The 21,593-nt window shown below is 40.9% G+C and overlaps 1 protein-coding gene across 4 annotated transcripts; it reads right to left on the reverse strand.

Annotated features, from left to right (window-relative positions):
• Positions 1 to 5,447: 5,447 nt before the first annotated feature.
• ZNF684 (zinc finger protein 684) lies at positions 5,448 to 21,288 on the reverse strand. 4 transcript variants are annotated; one of them, XM_054553308.2, is made up of 6 exons: positions 21,050 to 21,285; positions 20,033 to 20,108; positions 19,657 to 19,695; positions 12,905 to 13,031; positions 11,911 to 12,006; positions 5,448 to 7,057 (listed from the first exon to the last, which is right to left on the reverse strand). In XM_054553308.2, the coding sequence occupies exons 3-6, from the start codon at positions 19,669 to 19,671 to the stop codon at positions 6,159 to 6,161; spliced, it is 1,137 nt and encodes a 378-aa protein (XP_054409283.1). In that variant the 5' UTR covers positions 19,672 to 19,695; positions 20,033 to 20,108; positions 21,050 to 21,285; the 3' UTR covers positions 5,448 to 6,158.
• Positions 21,289 to 21,593: the final 305 nt, after the last annotated feature.

Consider the following 21,593-nt stretch of genomic DNA (forward strand, 5'->3'; position numbering starts at 1 on the left):
CAAGAATGCTCAGTAACAACTGCCACATCTATTGACTGGCACCAGGAAATGGTCAGAAATGAAGTTCATAGAGATGAACTTCATACTACATAATAAATCATATTCTTGCACTTACACTCAGCAATTATGCAAATGGTGGTTTTTAGGATTTGAAGAGACAAGGTGTTTACCAGAGACTCTTTTTTTTTTTTGAGATGCAGTCTCACTCTGTCCCCCAGGCTGGAGTGCAGTGGTGTGATCTCGGCTCACTGCAACCTCCACCTTCCAGGTTCAAGCAATTCTCCTGCCTCAGCCTCCTGAGTAGCTGGGACTACAGGCACCCACTACCACGCCCGGCTAACTTTTGTATTTTTAGTAGAGACAGGGTTTCACTATGTTGGCCTGGCTGGTCTCAAACTCCTGACCTCAGGTGAGCCATCACGCCTGGCCAGAGACTTTTAATAGACACAATTTTGGGAGCATTTTAAAAAATTGTGGTAAAATGTAAATAAGATTTAAGATTTTAACCATTTTTAAGTGTATCATTCACTGGCACTAAGTACAGTCATGATGTTGTACAGCAATTATCATAATAGATAAAATTTGGTATAAAGTGTATGACATATTTCAAACCTATAGTTATATAAATTTTGAAGCAATGCAGATATTTCTATAATTTGTATAAAAAAATAAATCGGGGCAGTGCATACATGTAATTATAGTCTATCTGAAGCCTCATATTCAATTCCTCACAATTTCCTAAGCTTTATACTCTACATTAAAATTGTCTACTTATAACTCAAAATTTTCTGTAATCTTTTCAATAAAATCAGTAATATCACTTACGAAAACAAAAATTAACGAGTGTTCACAAGGATGTGGAGAAATTGGAACCCTTGAACGCTAAAGGTGGGAATGTAAAATGGTCAAGCTGCTACAGAAAACAATATGAAGGCTCCTCAAAGAATTAAAAATAGAGCTACCATATGATGCAGCAATCCCACTTCTGGGTATTTATCCAAAAGAATTGAAAACAGGATCCCAAAGGGATATTTGCTCTCCTGTGTTCATAGTAGCATTATTCACAATAGCCAAGAATTGCAAACAACCTAAACGTCCATCAATGGTTGAATAAAGACAATGTGGGATATAAATACAATGGAATAATTCAGCCTTAAAAAAGAAGGAAATTCTGTCATAGGCTACAATGTGAATGATCCTTAAGAATTAGGGTAAGTCAGCTGGACGGGGTGGCTCACACTTATAATCCCAGAACCTCAAGAGGCCGAGGCAGGAGGATCACTTGAAGCCAGGAGTTTGAGACCAGCCTGGGCAACAAAACAAGACCCAGTCTGTACCAAAAACAAAACAAAACAAAACTTTTTTAAGCCAGGCATAGTGACATGGAGCTATGATTCCAGCTACTCAAGAAGCTGAGGAGGGAGGATTACTTGAGCCCAGGAGTTCAAGCTGCAGTGAGCTATGATCGCGCCACTGCACTCCAACCTGGGTGACACAGTGAGACCCCGTCTCAAAAAAAAAAAAAAAAAAAAAAAATAGGCCAAGTGAAATAAACCAGTCATGAAAGGACAAATACTGCATGATTCCACTTACATGAATTATCTAAAGTAGTCAAACTTACAGAATCAGTTAAGTAAAATGGTGGCTGCCAGGGGCTGGAGGGGTTAGAAATGGGGCATTATTCAATGGGTACTCAGTTTCAGTCATATAAGATGAAAAAGTTCTAGAGATCTGCTCTACAATGAAGTGCATCTAGTAAACAATAGTGTACTGTACATTTAAAATTTTGATAGGGTATACTTCATTTTTTTTCAACACTTAACACACACACACAGAGTTTCTGGTTTCAGGTCTGGACAACAAAACAAAAGGTCAAAATATCTCTTCCATCTCATTACCACCTACTCTATAGATGATAATTGTCATTCCCATTCTGGACAACAAAACAAAACAGAATCCTGCATTTGCCTTGCCCCTGAGCTTTAAGAAAATACTGCTAAAATAGGGGTCTGGAAAACTGACAATAATTGAAAACAAGTAGCTTTTTTTTTTAGACAATCTTGCTCTGTCACCCAGGCTGGAGTTCAGTGGCACAAATATGGCTCACTGCAGCCTCGACCTCCCAGGCTCAAGCAATCCTCTCACCTCAGTCGCCCCCTATCCTCCTGGGGGGACTAGAGGTGTGCACAAAGCTGGCTCATTTTTTTCCCTTTTATAGAGATGGGGGTCTCACTATGTTGCCCAGGGTTGTCTCAAACTCCTGGGCTCAAGTGATCCTCCCGCCTCAGCCTCCCTAAGTACTGCTATCACAAGCATGAACTATTATGCCCCATCACATAGCTTTTTTTTTTTAAGTTAGAAACAATACTTTCCAACTTGTGAAAGATGGTGAAATAGATACAAAGTTATAATGATGACAAAAGAATTTTTAAAAGATTTTTAACAAGGATGCAGGGTGAACTCTGAGAATCGGGTAAGCCATCTCAGAAGAATGAATGAGGAGGGTAATCAGAACAAGGAGATAAAGGCATGACGGGGAAATGAGAGGAGGTGGATTGGTTTGGAGTTCGATCAGAGTCAAGGTTCACAACTTCCAAATATTAAATTGTCCCGTTAGGATTTTCCTTAGTCTCCTTCATACACTGGTCTTTCCCCTATTACTCATCTTGCACACAACCACCAAGCAAATTGTCAGCCACTAACTCCCTCTTATTATAGGCACCTTCTCATAGCCTCAGCCTCTGACTCCATCCAAACTACAGCTAAAGCATATTTGCAGAAAATTATCCCACTCCATTTCTAGGTAGAATTCATTCGTCTGGGAGCAAACAGAATTATGAAACCAGATACATCCTGATATATTACAATTTAAATGTCTTGGCTATATTTTATTTCCAGGAAGCTGGAGCAGACTATTGCACACTTCTTGCCACCTTGACCTAAATAGCTGCTCTTTCAGGGGCATCTCATACCATGCAGCAACAGTGGAGCCTCCTGCCCCCTATCTCTCTTCCTTTATCTGTGTAGTTTGGAGTTTCTCAGATGAGGGTTACAGGCAGGGGAAGGAGAGAGAGAATGGAAATGGTAAACACTACATAGGCTCAAGTGAGGACTTCATGTAGGAAATGACAGAAAATTCCTGAGCTGAAAAAAGGCAAGTACTACTATAAATACCAAGATTTTCCTGTGTGGATGGCATACTGATTTTGAAGACAACTCCATGAAAAGAAGGTTCCAGAAATTTTGGAATGACCTCCTAAGTGAAATTAGCATATAGCCTCCTAAAATAACTTAGAAAGACAAGATTTAATTTAGGTCTTTAAAGTCCCAGTATGCTTATTCAAAAAAGCACTATCGTTTATGGTTATTACCCAACACTACTCTTTCAAAAAATGGCTAATGAAAGAAAACAATGCAACATGATTGTAACTGAGCTTAAACTTAAAAGGCTTGATTTCTGAATTTAGGTTCAAGTCTAAGTTTTGTCACCACGCAAGAAAAGACATAAAAGTTTTTTGGCATTACCAAGGAATACTGTGGACAGCAAGAAAACTTTAAATAATGGCTAATTAATCCTTGAAGGGAATATGTAGAACTTACAAAATGTCACATTCCAAAGTTGCTAAGCAGAAAAACTTGCTCTTTTCTAACAAGTTTTCATCTTCATTAATGATGCCTATGCTGTTCATATGGAAAATTGCAGGCATCTTCGGGGCTAAACATGTTTTGACTTCTTTTTTTTTTTTTTTTTTTTGAGATGGAGTCTTGCTCTGTCACCCAGGCTAGAGTGCAGTGGCACGATCTCGGCTCACTGCAACCTCTGCCTCCCAGGTTCAAGGAATTCTCCTGCCTCAGCCTCCCGAGTAGCTGGGACTACAGGCGCCTGCCACCACACCCGGCTAATTTTTTATTTTTAGTAGAGACGGAGTTTCACCATCTTGGCCAGGCTGGTCTCGAACTCCTGACCTTGTGATCCGCCAGTCTCGGCCTCCCAAAGTGCTGGGATTACAGGCGTGAGCCACCGCGCCCGGCCGTTTTGACTTCTTAAAAAAAAAAAAAAAAAAAAAAAAAAAATCCCTGTAATCCCAGTGCTTTGGGATGCTGAAGGGGGATGAGAGGCAGGGGGATCACTAGAGGCCAGGAGTTCAAGACCAGCCTAGGCAACATAGTGAGACGCCTTCTCCACAAAAAATAAAAAATTAGCCAGGTGTGGTGGCTTACACCTGTCGTCTTCGCTACTTAAGAGGCTGAGGTGGGAGGAATGCTTAAACCCAGGAGTTCAAGGTTACAGTGAGCTATGATTGTGCCATTGCACTCAAGCCTCAGGAACAGAGTGAGACCTTGTCTCTATAAAACAACAAAAGGCCGGGCATGGTGGCTCACACCTGTAACCCCAGCACTTTGGGAGGCCAAGGTGGGCAGATCAGGAGGTCAGGAGATCAAGACCGTCCCGGCTAACATGGTGAAACCCCATCTCTACTAAAAATACAAAAACAGGCCGGGCATGGTGGCTCACGCCTGTAATCCCAGCACTTTGGGGGGCCGAGGCGGGTGGATCACGAGGTCAGGAGATCGAGACCATCCTGGCTAACATGGTGAAACCCCGTCTCTACTAAAAATACAAAAAAAAAATTAGCCGGGCGTGGTGGGAGGCACCTGTAGGAGGCTGAGGCAGGAGAATGGCATGAACCTGGGCTGCAGAGCTTGCAGTGAGCCCAGATCGCACCACTGCACTCCAGCCTGGGCGACAGAGCAAGACTCCGTCTAAAAAAAAAAAAAAAAAAAAGAGAAAGAAAAATACAAAAACAAAATTAGCTGGGCGTGGTGGCGGGTGCCTGTAGTACCAGCTACTCGGGAGGCTGAGGCAGGAGAATGGCATGAACCCAGGAGGCGGAGCTTGCAGTGAGCTGAGATTGCGCCACTGCACTCCAGCCTGGGCGACAGAGCGAGACTCCGCCTCAAACAAACAAACAAAACAACAAAATCCCCAAAACTCGCAAAGTATCATGAGACCCTACTTAATTAAAATAAAATACAGATGATACCCCAGTTAAATGCCACTTAAGCTGGCCAGACGCAGTGGCTCACGCCTGTAATCCCAGCACTTTGGGAGGCCGAGGTGGGCAGATCATGAGTTCAGAAGTTCGAGACCATCATGGTGAACATGGCAAAACCCCGTCTCTACTAAAAATACGAAAATTAGCCAGGTGTGCTGGCATGCGCCTGTAGTCCCAGCCACTCAGGAGGCTGAAGCAGGAGAATTGCTTGAACCCAGGAGGCAGAAGTTGCAGTGAGCCGAGATCACGGCACTGCACTCCAGCCTGGGGGAAAGAGTGAGACTCTGTCTCAAAAAAAAAGAAAAACAAAAAACAAAATACACAAAACCATTTAAGCTATCCTTACAGCTTACATAGATATATCAATGAAAAAGCAAAAGAACAGAAATATTTGAAGTGCAAATTATTTATTTACATATTTAAATAATTATTTTCCTCAACTGAATACTTATTGTAATACAGAATACAAGTGCCTTTCTCTCCTCAATTAGTGTCTTGTTAAATTTTTTGTTCTGGTATTTACATACATAGGAAAACATCTTTATATGAATTTTAAGAAGTGTTCAGTTGTATAATTAAAGGAGACTCAGATTCAGAAACAGTGTCATGCCCATTAAAAGTGCCAGCAAATGGATGAAAATATCACTGAAATTCATACGACGTATTAAAACACATTTTCTCACTTGATTAATTATGCATGTTAAGACTGGAAGAAAAAATGTGTTATTTACTGCAGAAACTCTTAATAGGCATAATTTAATATAATGTATAAGCATATATTTTAAACTTACACTTGCATAATTATTTTATTATAAAAATTAAAAGTCAGGAATGGCAAATGTAGTTTTCACTGGTTCTTTGATTATTTAAGTTATGCTTACTTTCCAAGCTTTATGCTCTTTTATTTATAGTTGTTTTCTGTCATATTTTCTGTAAAAAGTTTATTATCACTTCTAGAACATGATTGGCATTGATTGTTTTTTATGGGAATCTACTCTTCCAAATTCATTTAAATTGTAGACTTCTCACCATGAATTCTTTAGTATTTAATAAGATTTAGCAAATATTTAATAAGGCCTTCTCATATTCATAAAGTGAATATTATGTATGAATTTTCTGATGTACAATAAGATTTGACTTCTGGGAAAATGCTTTCCCACATCTGTTACATTCATAGGGCTTCTCTCCTGTATGAGTTATCTGATGTCTGAGGAGATGAGACTTCTTGATGAAGGCTTTGCCACATTCAATACATCCGTAAGGTTTCTCTCCTGTATGAATTCTTTGGTGTGTAACAAGCACGGATGTGTTGCCAAAAGCTTTGCCACATATGATACATTGGTAGGGTTTCTCTCCTGTATGAAATCTGGAATGTTTATAAAGGGATGAACTATATCTGAAGGTTTTCCCACATTCCTTACATTCAAATGACTTCTCAAGTGTATGAGATTTCACGTGTTGATTAAATGAGGAGTTCCAAGTGAATGTTTTCCCACATTGACTGCACTCATAAGGCTTCTCTCCAGTGTGAAGTCTCTGGTGGACCACGAGTTGGGCTTTATGCATAAATGCCTTCCCACAATCATTGCACACAAAGGATCTCTCTCCATTATGAATTTTCTGATGAGTTACAAGGTGTGCCTTCCTGCTATAGGCTTTTCCACAGTCACTGCATTCAAAAGGTTTTTTCCTTGTATGATTTTTTTCATGTCTAATGAAATGAAACTTCTTTTTGAAGGCTTTCCCGCATTCAGTGCATTCATAAGCGTTTTCTACAGTATAACTTCTATTATATTTAAGTAAGTCTAAATTAGGTGGCAAACGCTTCTCAAACGATTTATATGATTTTTTTCTCATTGGATTAAGACTTGTGCTCATATTATAATGGTGGATTCTCTCCATAGTCAGAATTTTATTGAACGTGAGCAAAACTGACTTCAAAAAATTGTCTTTGCTTTCCCGATGCTTCCCTGGTTCATCAACAAGTGGGCAGTCAGATTCTAAAAAGGAGTACAACAAAACATTCCTAGTTACTTTCTCCCATCAACATGTTATAGAGAAAAACATCTATAGTTTCAAATATAGTATCTCATTCTGAAAGAAATCTTATATTTGCCTCACTCCTCCTGAGCTTTAAGAATAAAACTGCTGTAGAGGGAATGGGAGCAGATGCCTTAACTTGTGACCTGTGGAAAGACAGTAAAATAGGCACAAGGTAGAGTGAGGGTACAAAGGAAGTCAAAAGGCTGCTCAACGAGGGTGCAGGGTTAGCTCATAAAATGAAGAGGACCCATTGTGAAGATCTGATTAATGGATAGGACAACCAAACACACAGGAGATAGGCCAGGCATGGTGGCTCACGCCTGTAATCCCAGCACCTTGGCAGGCCGAGGCGGGCAGATCATGAGGTCAAGAGATCAAGACCATCTTGGCCAACATGGTGAAACCCGGTCTCTACTAAAAATGCAAAAATTAGCTGGGTGTGATGGCACACGCCTGTAGTCCCAGCTACTCAGGAGGCTGTGGCAGGAGAATCGCTTGAACCTGGGAGGTAGAGGTTGCAGTGAGCCGAGATCGCGCCATTGTACTCCAGCCTGGGAATGGAGCGAGACTCCATCTCCAAAAAAAAAAAAAAAAAGAAAAGGAGACAAAGGCAAAAGGATTAAGGGAAAATATCAGAGAACAGACTAGGTTTGGAGGAGGTGGTAACAGGCAGAGTTATATAAATCACTACATAATTAATTTCTAGATCACATTGGTAGGATAATTCCCTATTTCTCTCACTTATGTCTTTTTCCTCTTAATCATTCTGCACAATATCAGTTTCCTTTAGAAACATTCTCAAATCTCCAGTCCTCTAACCCCAAGCAAACCACAGCTGAAGCATGTCTGTAGTCATGGCTCCAGCTCTACCGAGAGCTAGAATTCATTTGTACCTGTACTTGTAAGCCCAGGAACACAAATGTCCAGCAAGTCATCCAAGAGTAAGTCATCCTTAGCTTGGGATAATAATAGCAAACAGATTCTGTCTATTTGCTATTATTTTTTTATTCTGGCTGAGTTTCTATATATGACAAATACCTGTCATACTTCTATTTGGCAAATACTCTTTTTACATCCTCTTTCAATCTAACAAACCAGTCTTCAGCAAGCTGCTTTGCTCCTGAATTCACATTTTTTCACTATCCTCAAAACAGTATAAATCCCAAATCTGTTCCCATTAAAAAAAAAATTGGGAAGAGGGGGTCATAATTCCCCACACTTAAGTTTCCCTCCATGTGGACTGTTAGTACAATACTCCAAGCCTCTTTCTCTATGCCTTATTCTCTGTGGAGCTAGACTGAGTAGTGGGCTACAGCCATTGGTACACATTTCTTTATAGAGTGGTTCTGACTCTGGGGATTTAATTCCTTTCTTCTTTCCGGTCTATTTCAACCGATGGGAAGCAGCATCTTGCATTACCTCTACCAACAATAATCCACTGAAAAATTCAACATAATCAGCCTGGCAAACAAAATTATGCAAGATACGAATTCACTCATGGGAAGCATGCATTTCACTAGTCCTCAACAAATACCTTCTACTCCACGGATTCTAGATTCCTAAATTCAATCTTTTGCTCATGTTCGTTCTCCACCTTAATTTGCTCCCCTCCGCCACCTTATCTCGTCTCATCCTATCTAGAACTTAGATATTCTTTAGGGAGGAATCACTGTTCCATGACCTCAAAAAAAAAAGACTCCTCCAAATTTTGCATACTTTAAACTTTAAGCTCCATTTTCTATGAATTTCTAAGATAGTCACTGCTGCTGTCTGTACCATTCATTTTGACAGTTAATTAGAACAAAACTGCAATGTTAATGTGCTTTGAAGAAATGTTTCATACTTGCTTGTTGAATTTTAAAATACTTTATTTTTGGGCCAGGTGCAGTGGCTCACACCTGTAATCCCAGCACTTTGGGAGGCCGAGGCGGGTGGCTCACAAGGTCAAGAGATCAAGACCATCCTGGCCAACATGGTGAAACTGTCTCTACCAAAAATACAAAAATTAGCCAGGCATGGTGGCGGGCGCCTGTAGTTCCAGCTCTTCGGGAGGCTGAGGTAGGAGAATCACTTGAACCCGAGCTGAGATTGCACCACTGTACTCCAGCCTGGCGACAGAGCGAGACTCTGTCTCAAAAAAAGACAAACAACAACAACAAAAAAACAAAACTTTACTGTTTATTTATATACTGTTTTCCTAACCACTAAACCACCAGGGAAGATATTTTAATATGAACATGTTTTGCTGTTCCAACTACCTTTCGTAAGTTAGAAAATGGTAATGAGATTTTTGCTTCCTTTGAACCTTTTCAGGAAAGATTTTTAAAAGCCTTGTTGAATGGAAGAATAAGAAACATCTCCCACATTGCTATGACAGGGATACTGAAAAAAAGAAAAATAAAAAAAGAAACATCCCCCACAATGTCTGGCTCTATAACAATAAATTAATAAAATGTTCATTGGATACCATGATGTGCTTAGCATAAAACAGATCATTCTCTTCAGGCACTATCATGAAAAAAAAAAAGAAAACATGCCTTAAAAGCCACATGCATTAAAAAAATATATCCAAGACAGTATATGTAAATTTTTCATGACAGAGTCATAATAGAATTGGCTTGGGAGTTCAAAGAAAGTGAAGATTAATTTAGACTGGAGTTACAATGAAAGAGGAAAAGCTGAACTCAGACTTAAGAAAATGCTGGTTTTAGGAGCAGACCAGAATCAAAAGGATTGATGCAGAGAAGAAAACTGTATATAGGCTGGGCGCAGTGGCTCACGCCTGTAATCCCAGCACTTTGGGAGGCCAAGGCGGGAGGATCATGAGGTCAGGAGACCGAGACCATCTTGGCTAACACGGTGAAATCCCGTCTCTACTAAAAATACCAAAAATTAGCTGAGTGTGGTGGTGGGCACCTGTAGTCCCAGCTACTTGGGAGGCTGAGGCAGGAGAATGGCGTGAACCCAGGAGGCGGAGCTTGCAGTGAGCCCAGATCTCGCAACTGCACTCCAGCCTGGGCAACAGAGCAAGACTCCGTCTCAAAAAAAAAGAAAAAAAAAAAAGAAAACTGTATATAGTGGACATTAAAAAGCCCAATTTCCATGGAATAAAAAAAAGATGGATAATTCTGGATAAGTAAAATGGGACCACGTTATAGAGGACATTAAAAGCCATTTAAATATCACAACACAGGTTATAAAGGGGATAATTTACATTTTTCAGGAGAGTGACAAGAGAAATAGAATAATTTGGATAAATCTTGTAGAAACATCTAATATAAACTAGGAAATAGAATGTAATTTGTAAAACAGTAACATAAACAGTCTAGATACAATATCAGTAATTAAAATTCAGCTGAGGACTGTGGCATGTGCCTGTGGTCCCAGCTGCTTGGGAAGCTGAGGCAGGAGAATTGCTTGAGGCCAGGAGTTCAAGGCTGCAGTGAGCTATGATGGCATCACTGCACTCCAGCCTGGGTGATGGAGTAAGACCCTGTCTCTAAAAAAAAAGTAATTTGGTTTATGTCAACAGAAGTTGGGGTCCCAGGGAATCTGAAATATATTTAGTTGGTGTCAATCATTTGAAAGATATGTCAATCATTTGAAAGAGTTCTTTTGTGAACTATGCAGAAAGGGAAAATTTAATTTTGAATCAGTCTTGAATAAACTAATCGCTGAAATCATAGGCCATAAGCTAGTATCATATTTAAGGAGAAACTATTGACAGGAAAAAAATCAAATTGCTTAATACAGTGGTTTTGAGACTGCAAAGCAGGGGGCCATTTATTATTATTTATTGTGATATAAAGCTAAGGGTGACAATTGAAGAAATAAAAAAATTTGTTACCATGAAGGCCAGGTTGGGTAAAATTATGGGAAGGAAAAGTTGGTGAGGCAAAGATGCTAGAGTTGGCATAAAACAAGTAACTTTAGTCTTCAGAGTGATGAGGCTTCTGAGGGAGTTATTGTAGAGAGAAGTTAAGAAGATGGAAGAGAAGGCCTGAGCAAAAGGTGAATAAGCAGTAAGAAAGGGTGAGAACAGATTAGTAAGGCAACAAAAAGTCGGAGGGGAATTTCAAAAAGTTATCAATATTACCAAGTGAAACAGAAAGTTGCGCTATAAGACATATCCCAAATTATCAGGGAGAAGAAAGATGCAAGATGGGATTTATGATGCAAGAAAAGGAATAAGTTAAAGAAAAAACAAAAGGAAAATAAAATAGAGCATGATGTCCCTAAAAGTTTTGAAAAAAATAATTAGCATATACTGAACATTTACTGTCTGCCAACTATTTGAAGTGTTTTGCATGTATTACCTCATATAATCTTTACAGGAAACCTGAGGTAAAGATTAATGTTCCTATTTTATAAATAAAGAAAATTATGCTACAAAATAATCTGCTTAAGGTTAGACAGTGATTGGTAGAGTACGCCTCAAATTCAGATAATTTAACTTCATTATAAGGACTACGTATATAGAAAAAGATCGATGTTGAGAAGGGAAGAAGAATGAGGGTTTTAGGAATTAAGAGAACAGAAACAAAGCAAGGACCTAGATGAAACAGGCAGTGTGAGAAGCCAGAGGAGACAGGAGAGGGACAACCCTCCATACAACAGCTGAGCAAAGAGAAAGGGCACGTGTGGGGAGAATGAGGGTGACAGCAACTTTTGGGGAACTGGCTGATGATGTTATGTTAAAGGTGTGTGGCTTTTAAGAGATGCTTCTGAGAGTATTTCAGAGCTTCCTGTCCCTCACTGACCAATAGGGATCTCAACTCCACACACCCCCATCTGAATTTCTCTTACTCACCTGGAGAGCTCTGGTGTGGATTCACTCCCTCCACCATCCATGGCTCTTGTCCTTGCTCTACCTTGAGGATCACTTTTGTTTTGGTAATTGGAAATCCTGTTGGTGGGAAAACAACATAGAAGTGGGGCCAAAGTGCTAGGCAAACAACCAGCTCACAACTTGGGTTGCCTCCTTGAGTCTCAGGGTTTTTAAAGGATAAAAAGCAGGCTTTAAAACAGAACAGACCCAGGCTGGGCGCGGTGGCTCATGCCTGTAATCCCAGCACTTTGGGAGGCTGAGGCGGACGGATCATGAGGTCAGGAGATCGAGATCATCCTGGCTAACACGGTGAAACCCTGTCTCTGCTAAAAATACTAAAAATTAGCCGGGCATGGTGGCAGGCACCTGTAGTCTGAGCTACTCAGAAGGCTGAGGCAGGAGAATGACGTGAACCTGGGAGGTGGAGCCGAGATTGCACCACTGCACTTCAGCCTGGGTGACAGAGCGAGACTCCTTCCCCCCACACCAAAAAAAAAAAAAACAGAACAGACCCTTCTCCTCCATCTGGGAAGTAGAAGAATAAGCAGACTATGTGAAGCTCAAAGGGGACTCAGAATCTTTGACAACTAAAATTTAGGGCCCAGCTGATTAATGCTTCAGAATGCTCACAGTTTTCATAAGTCTTTTTTTTTTTTTTGAGATAGGGTCTCACTCTGTCACCCAGGCTGGAATGCAGTGGTACACCTAGGCTCAAGCGATCCTTCTACCTCAGCCTCCCAAGTAGCTGGGATGACAGGCATGTGCCACCACACCTAGCTAAATTTTGTTGAGACAGTCTCACGATGTTGCTCAGGCTGGTCTTGAAATCCTGGGCTGAAGCAATTCTCCTGCCTCCTAAAGTGCTGGGATTATAAGCACGAGCCACCACAATTGGCAAGCGTTCCCAAGTCTTAAAAGATGAGCACTATTAGTATATACTGAGTTACACTGAAAAGTTACCACTCATTGTCCTTACCCACTGAGATGAGGTTTCTATAGTTCTCCAACATCACATCCCAATACAGGGTTCTCTCAGCACAATCAAGCAGCTGCCACTCCTCTACGGTGAAATCCACAGCCACATCCTGGAATGTCACTGATTCCTGTAACAGCACATTTATCTTCAAACTAAAGTGTGCATCACTAGCAAACTTGCAAGAGAATCAAGGCAGCTCCTTAATATCATATCATGTTCACTGGCGAGTTTGTAGAAAATCAGATATAATGATTACATGCTTGATTCAGAAATATGCTTTGTGATAGTAACAAAAATCTTATTAAACATATCCAACTGGTGCCAGAACAGTTCAACAGGGGAAAAAAAAGTCTTTTCAACAAATGGTATTGAGACCACTAGACATCCACATGCAAAAGTATGACACTGGACTCCCCACCCATTTCATATCAATAGGAAAATGAATTAAAATGGACCAGAGAGCTAAAAGTAAGAAACAAAGCTATCAAACAGTTAGAAGAAAACAGAAAAAAAGTTTTTTGTGACCTTGGATTAGGCAGTGATTTGTGAAATATGACAGAAAAAGTGGAAGTGACAAAATAAAAAATAAATAGGAATTCATCAAAATTAAAACTTCTGTGCTCCATAGGACACTGCCAAGAATGTGAAAAGAAAATCCACAGAATGGGAGAAAATATTTGCAAATCATGTATCTGATAAGAGGCTGGTATCTAGAATATATAAATAACTCTTAAAATTCAACAATGGGGGAGGGGAGAAAAAAATCAACACTAAAAAGACAACACAATTTAAAAATGGGCAAAGAATTTAAAGACACATCTCTCCAAAGATATATCTATATATAGATATAGATATATGTATGTATGTATCTGTGTTGGTATGTGTATAGTAAATAAGCCCATGAAAAGATGCTCAACATTAGGGTCTGAAACTGAAGCAAGAAAGAAAAAAAAATAAAAAGAAAAAAGATGCTCAACATCATTAGTGATTAGTCATTAGTGAAATGCAAATTGAAATCATAATGAGACAGCACTTCACTTCTATGAGGACAGTTAAAATCAAAGGCAGACAATGACCTGTGTTGGCAAGGATGTGGAGAAACCAAAACTCTTGTACATTACTCAACTCTTGTACACTGGGATTGCAAAATGGTGCAGCAACTACGTTTTCTCTTTTTTCTTTTCTTTTCTTTGATATATAGGGTCTTGCTGTGTCACCCAGGCTGGAATGGAGTGGAGTGGTGCAATCAGGGGTCATGGTAGCACCCAACTCCTGGACTCAAGCGATCCTCCTACCTCAGCCTCTCAAGTAGGTGGGACTACAGGCACGTGCCACCACACCCAAGCAATTAAAAAAATTTTTTTGGGGGCCAGGTGTGGTGGCTCACACCTGTAATCCCAACACTTTGGGAGGCCGAGGTGGGTGGATCACGAAGTCAGGAGATCGAGACCGTCCTGACTAACATGGTTAAACCCTGTCTCTACTAAAAATACAAAAAATTAGCCGAGTGTGGTGGCATGCACCTGTAGTCTCAGCTACTCAGGAGGCTGAGGCAGGAGAATCGCTTGAACCCGAGAGGTGGAGGTTGCAGTGAGCCGAGATTGCGCCAATGCACTCCAGCCTGGGCGACAGAGTAAGACTCTGTCTCAAAAAAATATATATATATTTTTTTTAGAGATGGGGTCTCACTACATTGCCCAGACTGCTCTTGTACTCCTGGCTTCAACTGATCCTCCTGCTTCAGCCTCCCAAAGTGCTGGGATTACAGGCATGAGCTACCATACCCAGCCTATGTAGTAACTATGGAAAACAGTTTAGCAGTTCCTCTGAGTGTTTGTTTGTTTTTGAGATGGAGTCTCACTCTGTTGCCCAGGCTGGAGTGCAGTGGGGCCTCCCGGGTTTAAGCAATTCTCCCACCTCAGCCTCCTGAGTAACTGGGATTATAGGCGCACATCACCGGTTTTTGTATTTTTAGTAGAAACGGGGTTCTACCACATTGGCCAGGCTGCTCTCAAACTCCTGACCTCAAGTGATCCACCCGCCTCACCCTCTCAAACTGCTGGGATTACAGGCATGAGCCACTTTACCCAGCCTCCTCCAAGTGTTAAACATAGAGTAACCATATAACCCAGCAATCCCCTCCTAGGTATATACCCACGAGAATTCAAGACATTTGTCCACACAAAAACCCACAGACAAATGTTCATAGTAGAGTTATTCATAGTCAAAAAAGTGGAATAATCTGGTGTCCATGAACTGATAAATGGATAAAGAAAATGTGGTATATCCATATGGTGGAATATTATTTGGCAATAAAAAAGGAACCAAGCACCGGTACATCTACAACATGGATGAACCTTGAAAATACTGTATGGGGCCAGGTGCCATGCCTCTCACCTGTAATCCCAGCACTTTGGGAGGCTGAGGTAGGCAGATCACTTGAGCCCAGGAGTTTGAGACCAGCCTGGGCAACACAGCAAGACTCAGTCTCTACATAAATAAAAAAAAATTAGCTGGGTATGGTGGCATGGACCTGTAGTCCCAGCTACGTGGGAGAACTGTTTGAGGCTGGGAGGTTGAAGCTACAACAGAGTGAGACCCTGCCTCAAAAAAAATAAATAAATAAAAAAGAAAAAGAGGAAACTATTGTATTGGGTGAAAGAAGCCAGTCATGAAAGATTACATATTTCATGGTTCCATTTGTATGAAATGTTCAGAAGAGAAAAGCCATAGAAACAGAAAGTAGATTAGTGCTAGGGAAAGGGAGGAATGAGTAGTGACTGCTAATTAGGATATGGAGTTGCTTTTAGGATGATGAAAATGTTCTGAAATTAGATAGTGGTGACGGCTGTACAACTCTGTGAATACACTAAAAACCCACTGAATTGTATACAATTTTTTTTTTTTTTTTGAGACGGAGTCTTGCTCTGTCGCCCAGGCTGGAGTGCAGTAGTGCGATCTCGGCTCACTGTGGCCTCTGCCTCTCAGGTTCAAGTGATTCTCATGCCTCAGCCTCCTGAGTAGCTGGGACTACAGGCATGCACCACCACACCTGGCTAATTTTTTCTGTACTTTTAGTAGAGATGGAGTTTCACCATGTTGGCCAGGCTAGTCTCTAACTCCTGACCTCAAGTGATCCGCCCACCTTGGCCTCCCAAAGTAATGGGATTACAGGCATGAGCCACTGCACCTGGCTGACTGTATATACTTCAACTGGGTCACTTTTGTGGTATGATAATTATATTTCAATAAAGCTATTTAAAAATATCACATATATTCTTACTTGTTCACTCATAAAATATTTAATGAGGCTCTACCAACCCTATACTGGAGATATCAAAAGAAATAAAATTATTACTCCTCTCAGGGATCTTACACTCTATTAGACTCTACAAAGTAAATGTAAGTGCCATAAGATGTTAATGAGACTGTAAGGTTTACATGCCAGATGCATGTAAGCATAATAAAATAGGAACACATGGATACTTTTACATGATAAAATATGTCTTTTTTTTTTTTTTTTTTTTTGAGATGGAGTCTCGCTCTGTCACCCAGCCTGGAGTGCAGTGGCGCGATCTCAGCTCACTGCAAGCTCCACCTCCCAGGTTCACGCCATTCTTCTGCCTCAGCCTCCTGAGTAGCTGGGACTACAGGCGCCCACCACCACAGCCGGCTAATTTTTTTTGTATTTTTATTAGAGACGGGGTTTCACCATGTTAGCCAGGATGGCCTCGATCTCCTGACCTCATGATCCGCCCGCCTCGGCCTCCCAAAGTGCTGGGATTACAGGCGTGAGCCACCGCGCCAGGCTAAAATATGTCCTTTTAACCGTAATTCCAAAATCATGTTTAATGGATAAATGTTAAAAGCACTGAAATTAAAGACAAGTAGTTACATATCTACCACAAAAGAGATAGTTAAGACCATTGTCAGCAGCGATTAGGAAACTGTAACCCATGGACTGGCCTCCTGTTTTTGTAAACAGAATGTTATTGAAACACAGTCACACCCATTCATTTACTTCAGCTTCAAGGACAGAGTTGAGTAGGTGCCACAGAGGCTGTATGGCCTTCAAATATAAAATATTTACTATCTCACCCTTTATGAAAAAGTTAGGACTAGGAAGGGTTTATTCCAGGAATGTATAGATAGTTCAGTATTGGGAAATGCACTGAAAATTCTCTAAACTGGTATATTAAGGGTGGCAAGATATATTACTGACAGCTATTTTAAAAAAGTGTATGAGGCCAAAAGTTCCTAGTTATTAATCTTCACAAGTCAAAAATCCTTAACTTGATTAAAAACAAAATTAAAAAAACCCAACTATCTACCAGAATACAAGAGGAAACGGTGAAACACTGGGAGCACTCCCATTAAAATTAGGACAAAAAAGACTTCTGGCTAGCAATTACAGTTAACCCCTGAACCACACAGGTGTGAACTGCCTGGGTCCACTTATACTCAGATTTTTTTGCAATGAATATAGTTGGCCCTTGGTTGGCAGGTTCTGCATCTACAACCAAATGCAGATAAAAAAAATACAGTATTCTTGCCATGCAAAACCCATGAATATGGATGGCCAACTTTTCCTATCCTTGAGTTCCACAGGGCCAACTGTACCGTGGGACTTAAGTATGTTCAGATTTGGGGATCTGCAGTTCTGCAACCAGTCTCCCATGGATACCACAGGATGGCTGTTTATTCAAAACTGCAGTGACTGGAAGTCCTGGCCATTGCAATGAGACAAGGAAAATGTGGGGGAAGGTATAAATATTGGGCAGGAAGAGATAAAACTCCATTTGGAATGTATGATTGTCTACCTAAGAACTAGAAGAATCAACTAAAGAACTCTTAGATCTAACAAGCGTTCTGTACATTGGCTGGATATAAATTCAACATAGAGAAATCCATCTTTTCTTTTCTTCAGAGACAGGGTCACCCAGGCTAGAGTGCAGTGCTGTAACCATAGCTAGCTATAGCCTTGATCTTCTAGGCTCAACTGATCCTCCTGCCCTAGCCTCCCTAGTAGCTGGAACTACAGGTGTGTGCCATCATGCCCTGCTAATTAATTTTTTTTTCTAGAGATGGGGTCTTGCTATATTGCCCAGGCTGGTCTCGAACTCCTGGCCTCAAGCAATCCTCCCACCTTAGCCTCCCAAAGTGCTGGGAATATAGGCATGAACCACCATGCCCAGCCAAGAGAAGTCCATATTTTTCTATTTACCAAAATAGCCAATTAGAAGAGATAATGAAAAAAAGGCCTACCCCATTCTCAATAGCAACTAAAACCACATGTAAGAATAAATATAAGAAATGTACAGGAATTACAATAAGAGACTTATAAAACCTATAAAATTATAATAAAAGGGCCAGGTGCGGTGGCTCATGCCTATAATCCCAGCACTTCGGGAGGCTGAGATGAGTGGATCACCTGAGGTCAGGAGTTTGAGACCAGCCTGACCAACATGGTGAAACCCTGTCTCTAATAAAAATACAAAAATTAGCTGGGCGTGGTGGTGGGCGCCTGTAATCCCAGCTACTCAGGAAGCTGAGGCAGGAGAATCACTTGAACTCAGGAGATGGAGGTTGCAGTGAGCCAAGATTGTGCCACTGCACTCCAGCCTGGGTAACAGAGCAAAACTCTGTCTCAAAAAAAAAATAAATAAATAAAATAAAATAAAATAAACAATTATAATAAAAGACCTATAAGAAAACCTGAATAAATAGGACTCATTGAAAAGTCATGAATTCTCTCCAAATTAACCTATTAAGTTTAATGCAATCATAATAAGAATATCTGGCTGGGCGCAGTGGTTCACAACTGTAATCCTACCCAGCACTTTGGAAGGCTGAGGCAGGCGGATCACTTGAGGTCAGGAATTCGAGACCAGCCTGGTCAACAAGGTGAAACCCTGTCTCTACTAAAAACACAAAAATTAGCTGGGCGTGGTGGCACATGCCTGTAATCCAAGCTACTTGGGAGGCTGAGGCAGGAGAATCGCTTGAACCTGGGAGGTAGAGGTTGCAGTGAGCTCAGATCACGCCACTGTACTCCAGCCTAGGCAACAGAGCAAGACTCTGTCTCAAAAAAAAAAAACAAAAAACAAAAAAAAAACCTAACATACTGCTTTATGAACCTTGACAATATTTGTTATTTTGATGACCTTAAAATTCATGTAGAAGAGTAAATGCTCAGGATAGCTAGAGACTGGAAAAGGTACAAGATTTACTTATGGATCCAGGTGGGCATTAAAAAGCCTACATACCTGGACTTATAAATTGAGTTAATTTAGTGCTGCTTGGCACTATGTTCTTACTCTAGGGAATACTCTAAGAAAGTCATAGGAAACCTGATGCTGTATTTATCACAGGCTGCTGCTGTGAATGTTATTTCTAATGTTATCTATGTGAAAACTCATTAGAAAAGATTTTCTGCAAAGAAATGTGTCAGGAAAAACTTTACTTATAAGGAGAATAATTTTGCTTTATCTTCACAGCAATGCCAATACTTTTTAACTGGCTGGTTATCCATTTACTATGATTTCCAGGAAGACTGAGTACACATTTGCAGCTCAAATTTGTTCCAACCATCTGCAAACCCTATGACTTGGATATCAACTTACCAATCTTCTAAATTTCCTTTTAGACTTGATCTTTTATTTGGTTTACATTTTTCCTGACCATACATTTTCTTTTTATCATATGGACTTTTGGGAGATTTAAACAACTGGATGAATAGATGGATACCTTACCTGGAAGTTGATCATTTTCTGCAGCTCTTACACAGAAATCTATGAAAGTAGAAATGGGGAAGAGAATAGAAAGACCTGAGATACCAAGACTGCATGCAAAGTAGAACCCTGCTCTATCAGACCATAAGTACCCACACTGCAGCCTCAGAAAATGCCACCTAGTGGGGGAGAATGACATTTCTAGCAAGACAGAAAAGTCCATGTTCCATAAGCACAGATCTCTACTTGTGATTGTTAGGAATATATGGAGCTTAGATAAGGATGTTGTATGTTTCTGTCCTACTGATCTAACACCAAGTGGTTCCTCTTGAAACAGTTATTTTTTTCCTCCCAGAAATTTATCCTGAAGAAATAATGAATGAGTTGAAAGACTCACTTAAAAGCTTGGTCTCTGAAGCTCCGTAAGTCTAAAAATGATTCCTTCCTGTGATTCTCTGGTTTCTACTCTGAAGCTGGGATAAGAGATTGCAAATTAGGTTGGGCTTTCTTGAGAAGGCTGGATTCAGGGACCCAGGAACACTTTTTTTTATTTTTTTATTAAGCTGGATCCTTCAGTTTAAACTCCAAATGTTTCTCTCTGTAGAAACTCGCCATCTCCTATGAGCTTAGACTGCTGGGATTCTAGAAAGGGTATAATGGGCAAACCGGGGACTCACATCTTCATTTACACAGTCTGCACTGGAAGATCTGCAGCTACACCAAGAGACTCTACAAAATGACTACAAATCGAAATTTACTCAGCATTCATTGCTCAAATATTTCAGGAGAATAAACCCAACTCTGTTTTATGCAGGAATGCTATACTGTAAAAAAAAAAAATGAAATTTGGACAAAATGTATCTGAGTTTGAATCTCAGTTCTTCCACTTACTAAGCTGTGTGAGTCCAGGCAAGTAATTTCACCTTTCAGCTTCAGTTAACTCATATGCAAAATGGTAATAGCATTTACTTCAAATGATTGCTGAGAATACCCTTCTAATCCATAGCAGTTTCTCAAGAATGCTTTCTTCCTGGATCCCTTGAAATGGCTTACAGTTTCCACTGGATCCCTTGACATGGCTTAAAATTGTCGCAGGCTCCAGTCGGGCCAACTATGCTCTTGGAACCAGGAAAGGTACAGTTAGATGAACAGACTCCTACACAGTGACCTTGACCTACAAGAGCAGGAATGCAAATTGAGCCTCTCCCAGTCCCACCAGAGCCCTGGGCATCTACCCAGTGCCAGTCGAAGCCCAACTCTTGCTTTCTCTCAGCTACTCGAGTTGAACAGAACCCACATATCCAAACCTGAAGTCACTGCACTTGGAGACTGTAAAGTTTTATCTTCGGTAGGGTAAACCTAGAAGCCAGTCCCCGCCTTTCTCTTACGTCCTCCGAGTCCAGCAAAGCCATACCTGCCACCCTTTCACTGCCTCGCTCGCAGCTCCGGCTCCAAGCCTGGGATCAGTCACAGCGTCGTCCAGAGACAGGAGAGCAGCCCCCGCCAGCACTTCCCGCGGCGCTGATTTGAAGATTGAATACCGGCTACCGTCCTACTACGCGTGTGCGGAAGTAACTGTCCACCTAGAGTTCCTGGACTCCTCCCGGGTGTAGGCCATCCGTCGGAGACTACATTTCCCATAAGGCCAGTGGAGCTCGTTTCCGGAAGACGTCAGACGCTGCTTCCTCTTGGGGGGTGGTGCGGAGATTCCCGGGTTGGTGTCTGTATTGTTAGCCTGAGAGCCGCGCTTTTTAAATCGTTTTCATTTAAAAGGATACACAGCATTTTTAAATACTGGAAAGTAACATCAGCAGTATGCTAAAAAAAATTTGCTCTTACTCAGTAGGGTTTCTTCTAGCAATGCACCAGGTTAAGTCAGAGAGGTGAAGAGGATCCAACAAAGAAGACTGAGAAGGAATAATCCATGAAGTACATGGAAAAGTAGGAGAGTTTAGATC

The sequence above is a fragment of the Pongo abelii genome, chromosome 1 (genome assembly GCF_028885655.2).
Source record: "Pongo abelii isolate AG06213 chromosome 1, NHGRI_mPonAbe1-v2.0_pri, whole genome shotgun sequence".
Taxonomy (NCBI): Eukaryota; Metazoa; Chordata; class Mammalia; order Primates; family Hominidae; genus Pongo; species Pongo abelii.

What these genes read in the sequence shown, in the direction of transcription:
- ZNF684 (XM_054553308.2), bottom strand. An exon ending in TAGAAACCTCATCTCAGTGG is followed by an intron (nt 12,007 to 12,904) that starts GTAAGGACAATG and finishes TCCCACCAACAG; the next exon opens with GATTTCCAATTACCAAAACA. An exon ending in TCCACACCAGAGCTCTCCAG is followed by an intron (nt 7,058 to 11,910) that starts GTGAGTAAGAGA and finishes ACTCCTTTTTAG; the next exon opens with AATCTGACTGCCCACTTGTT.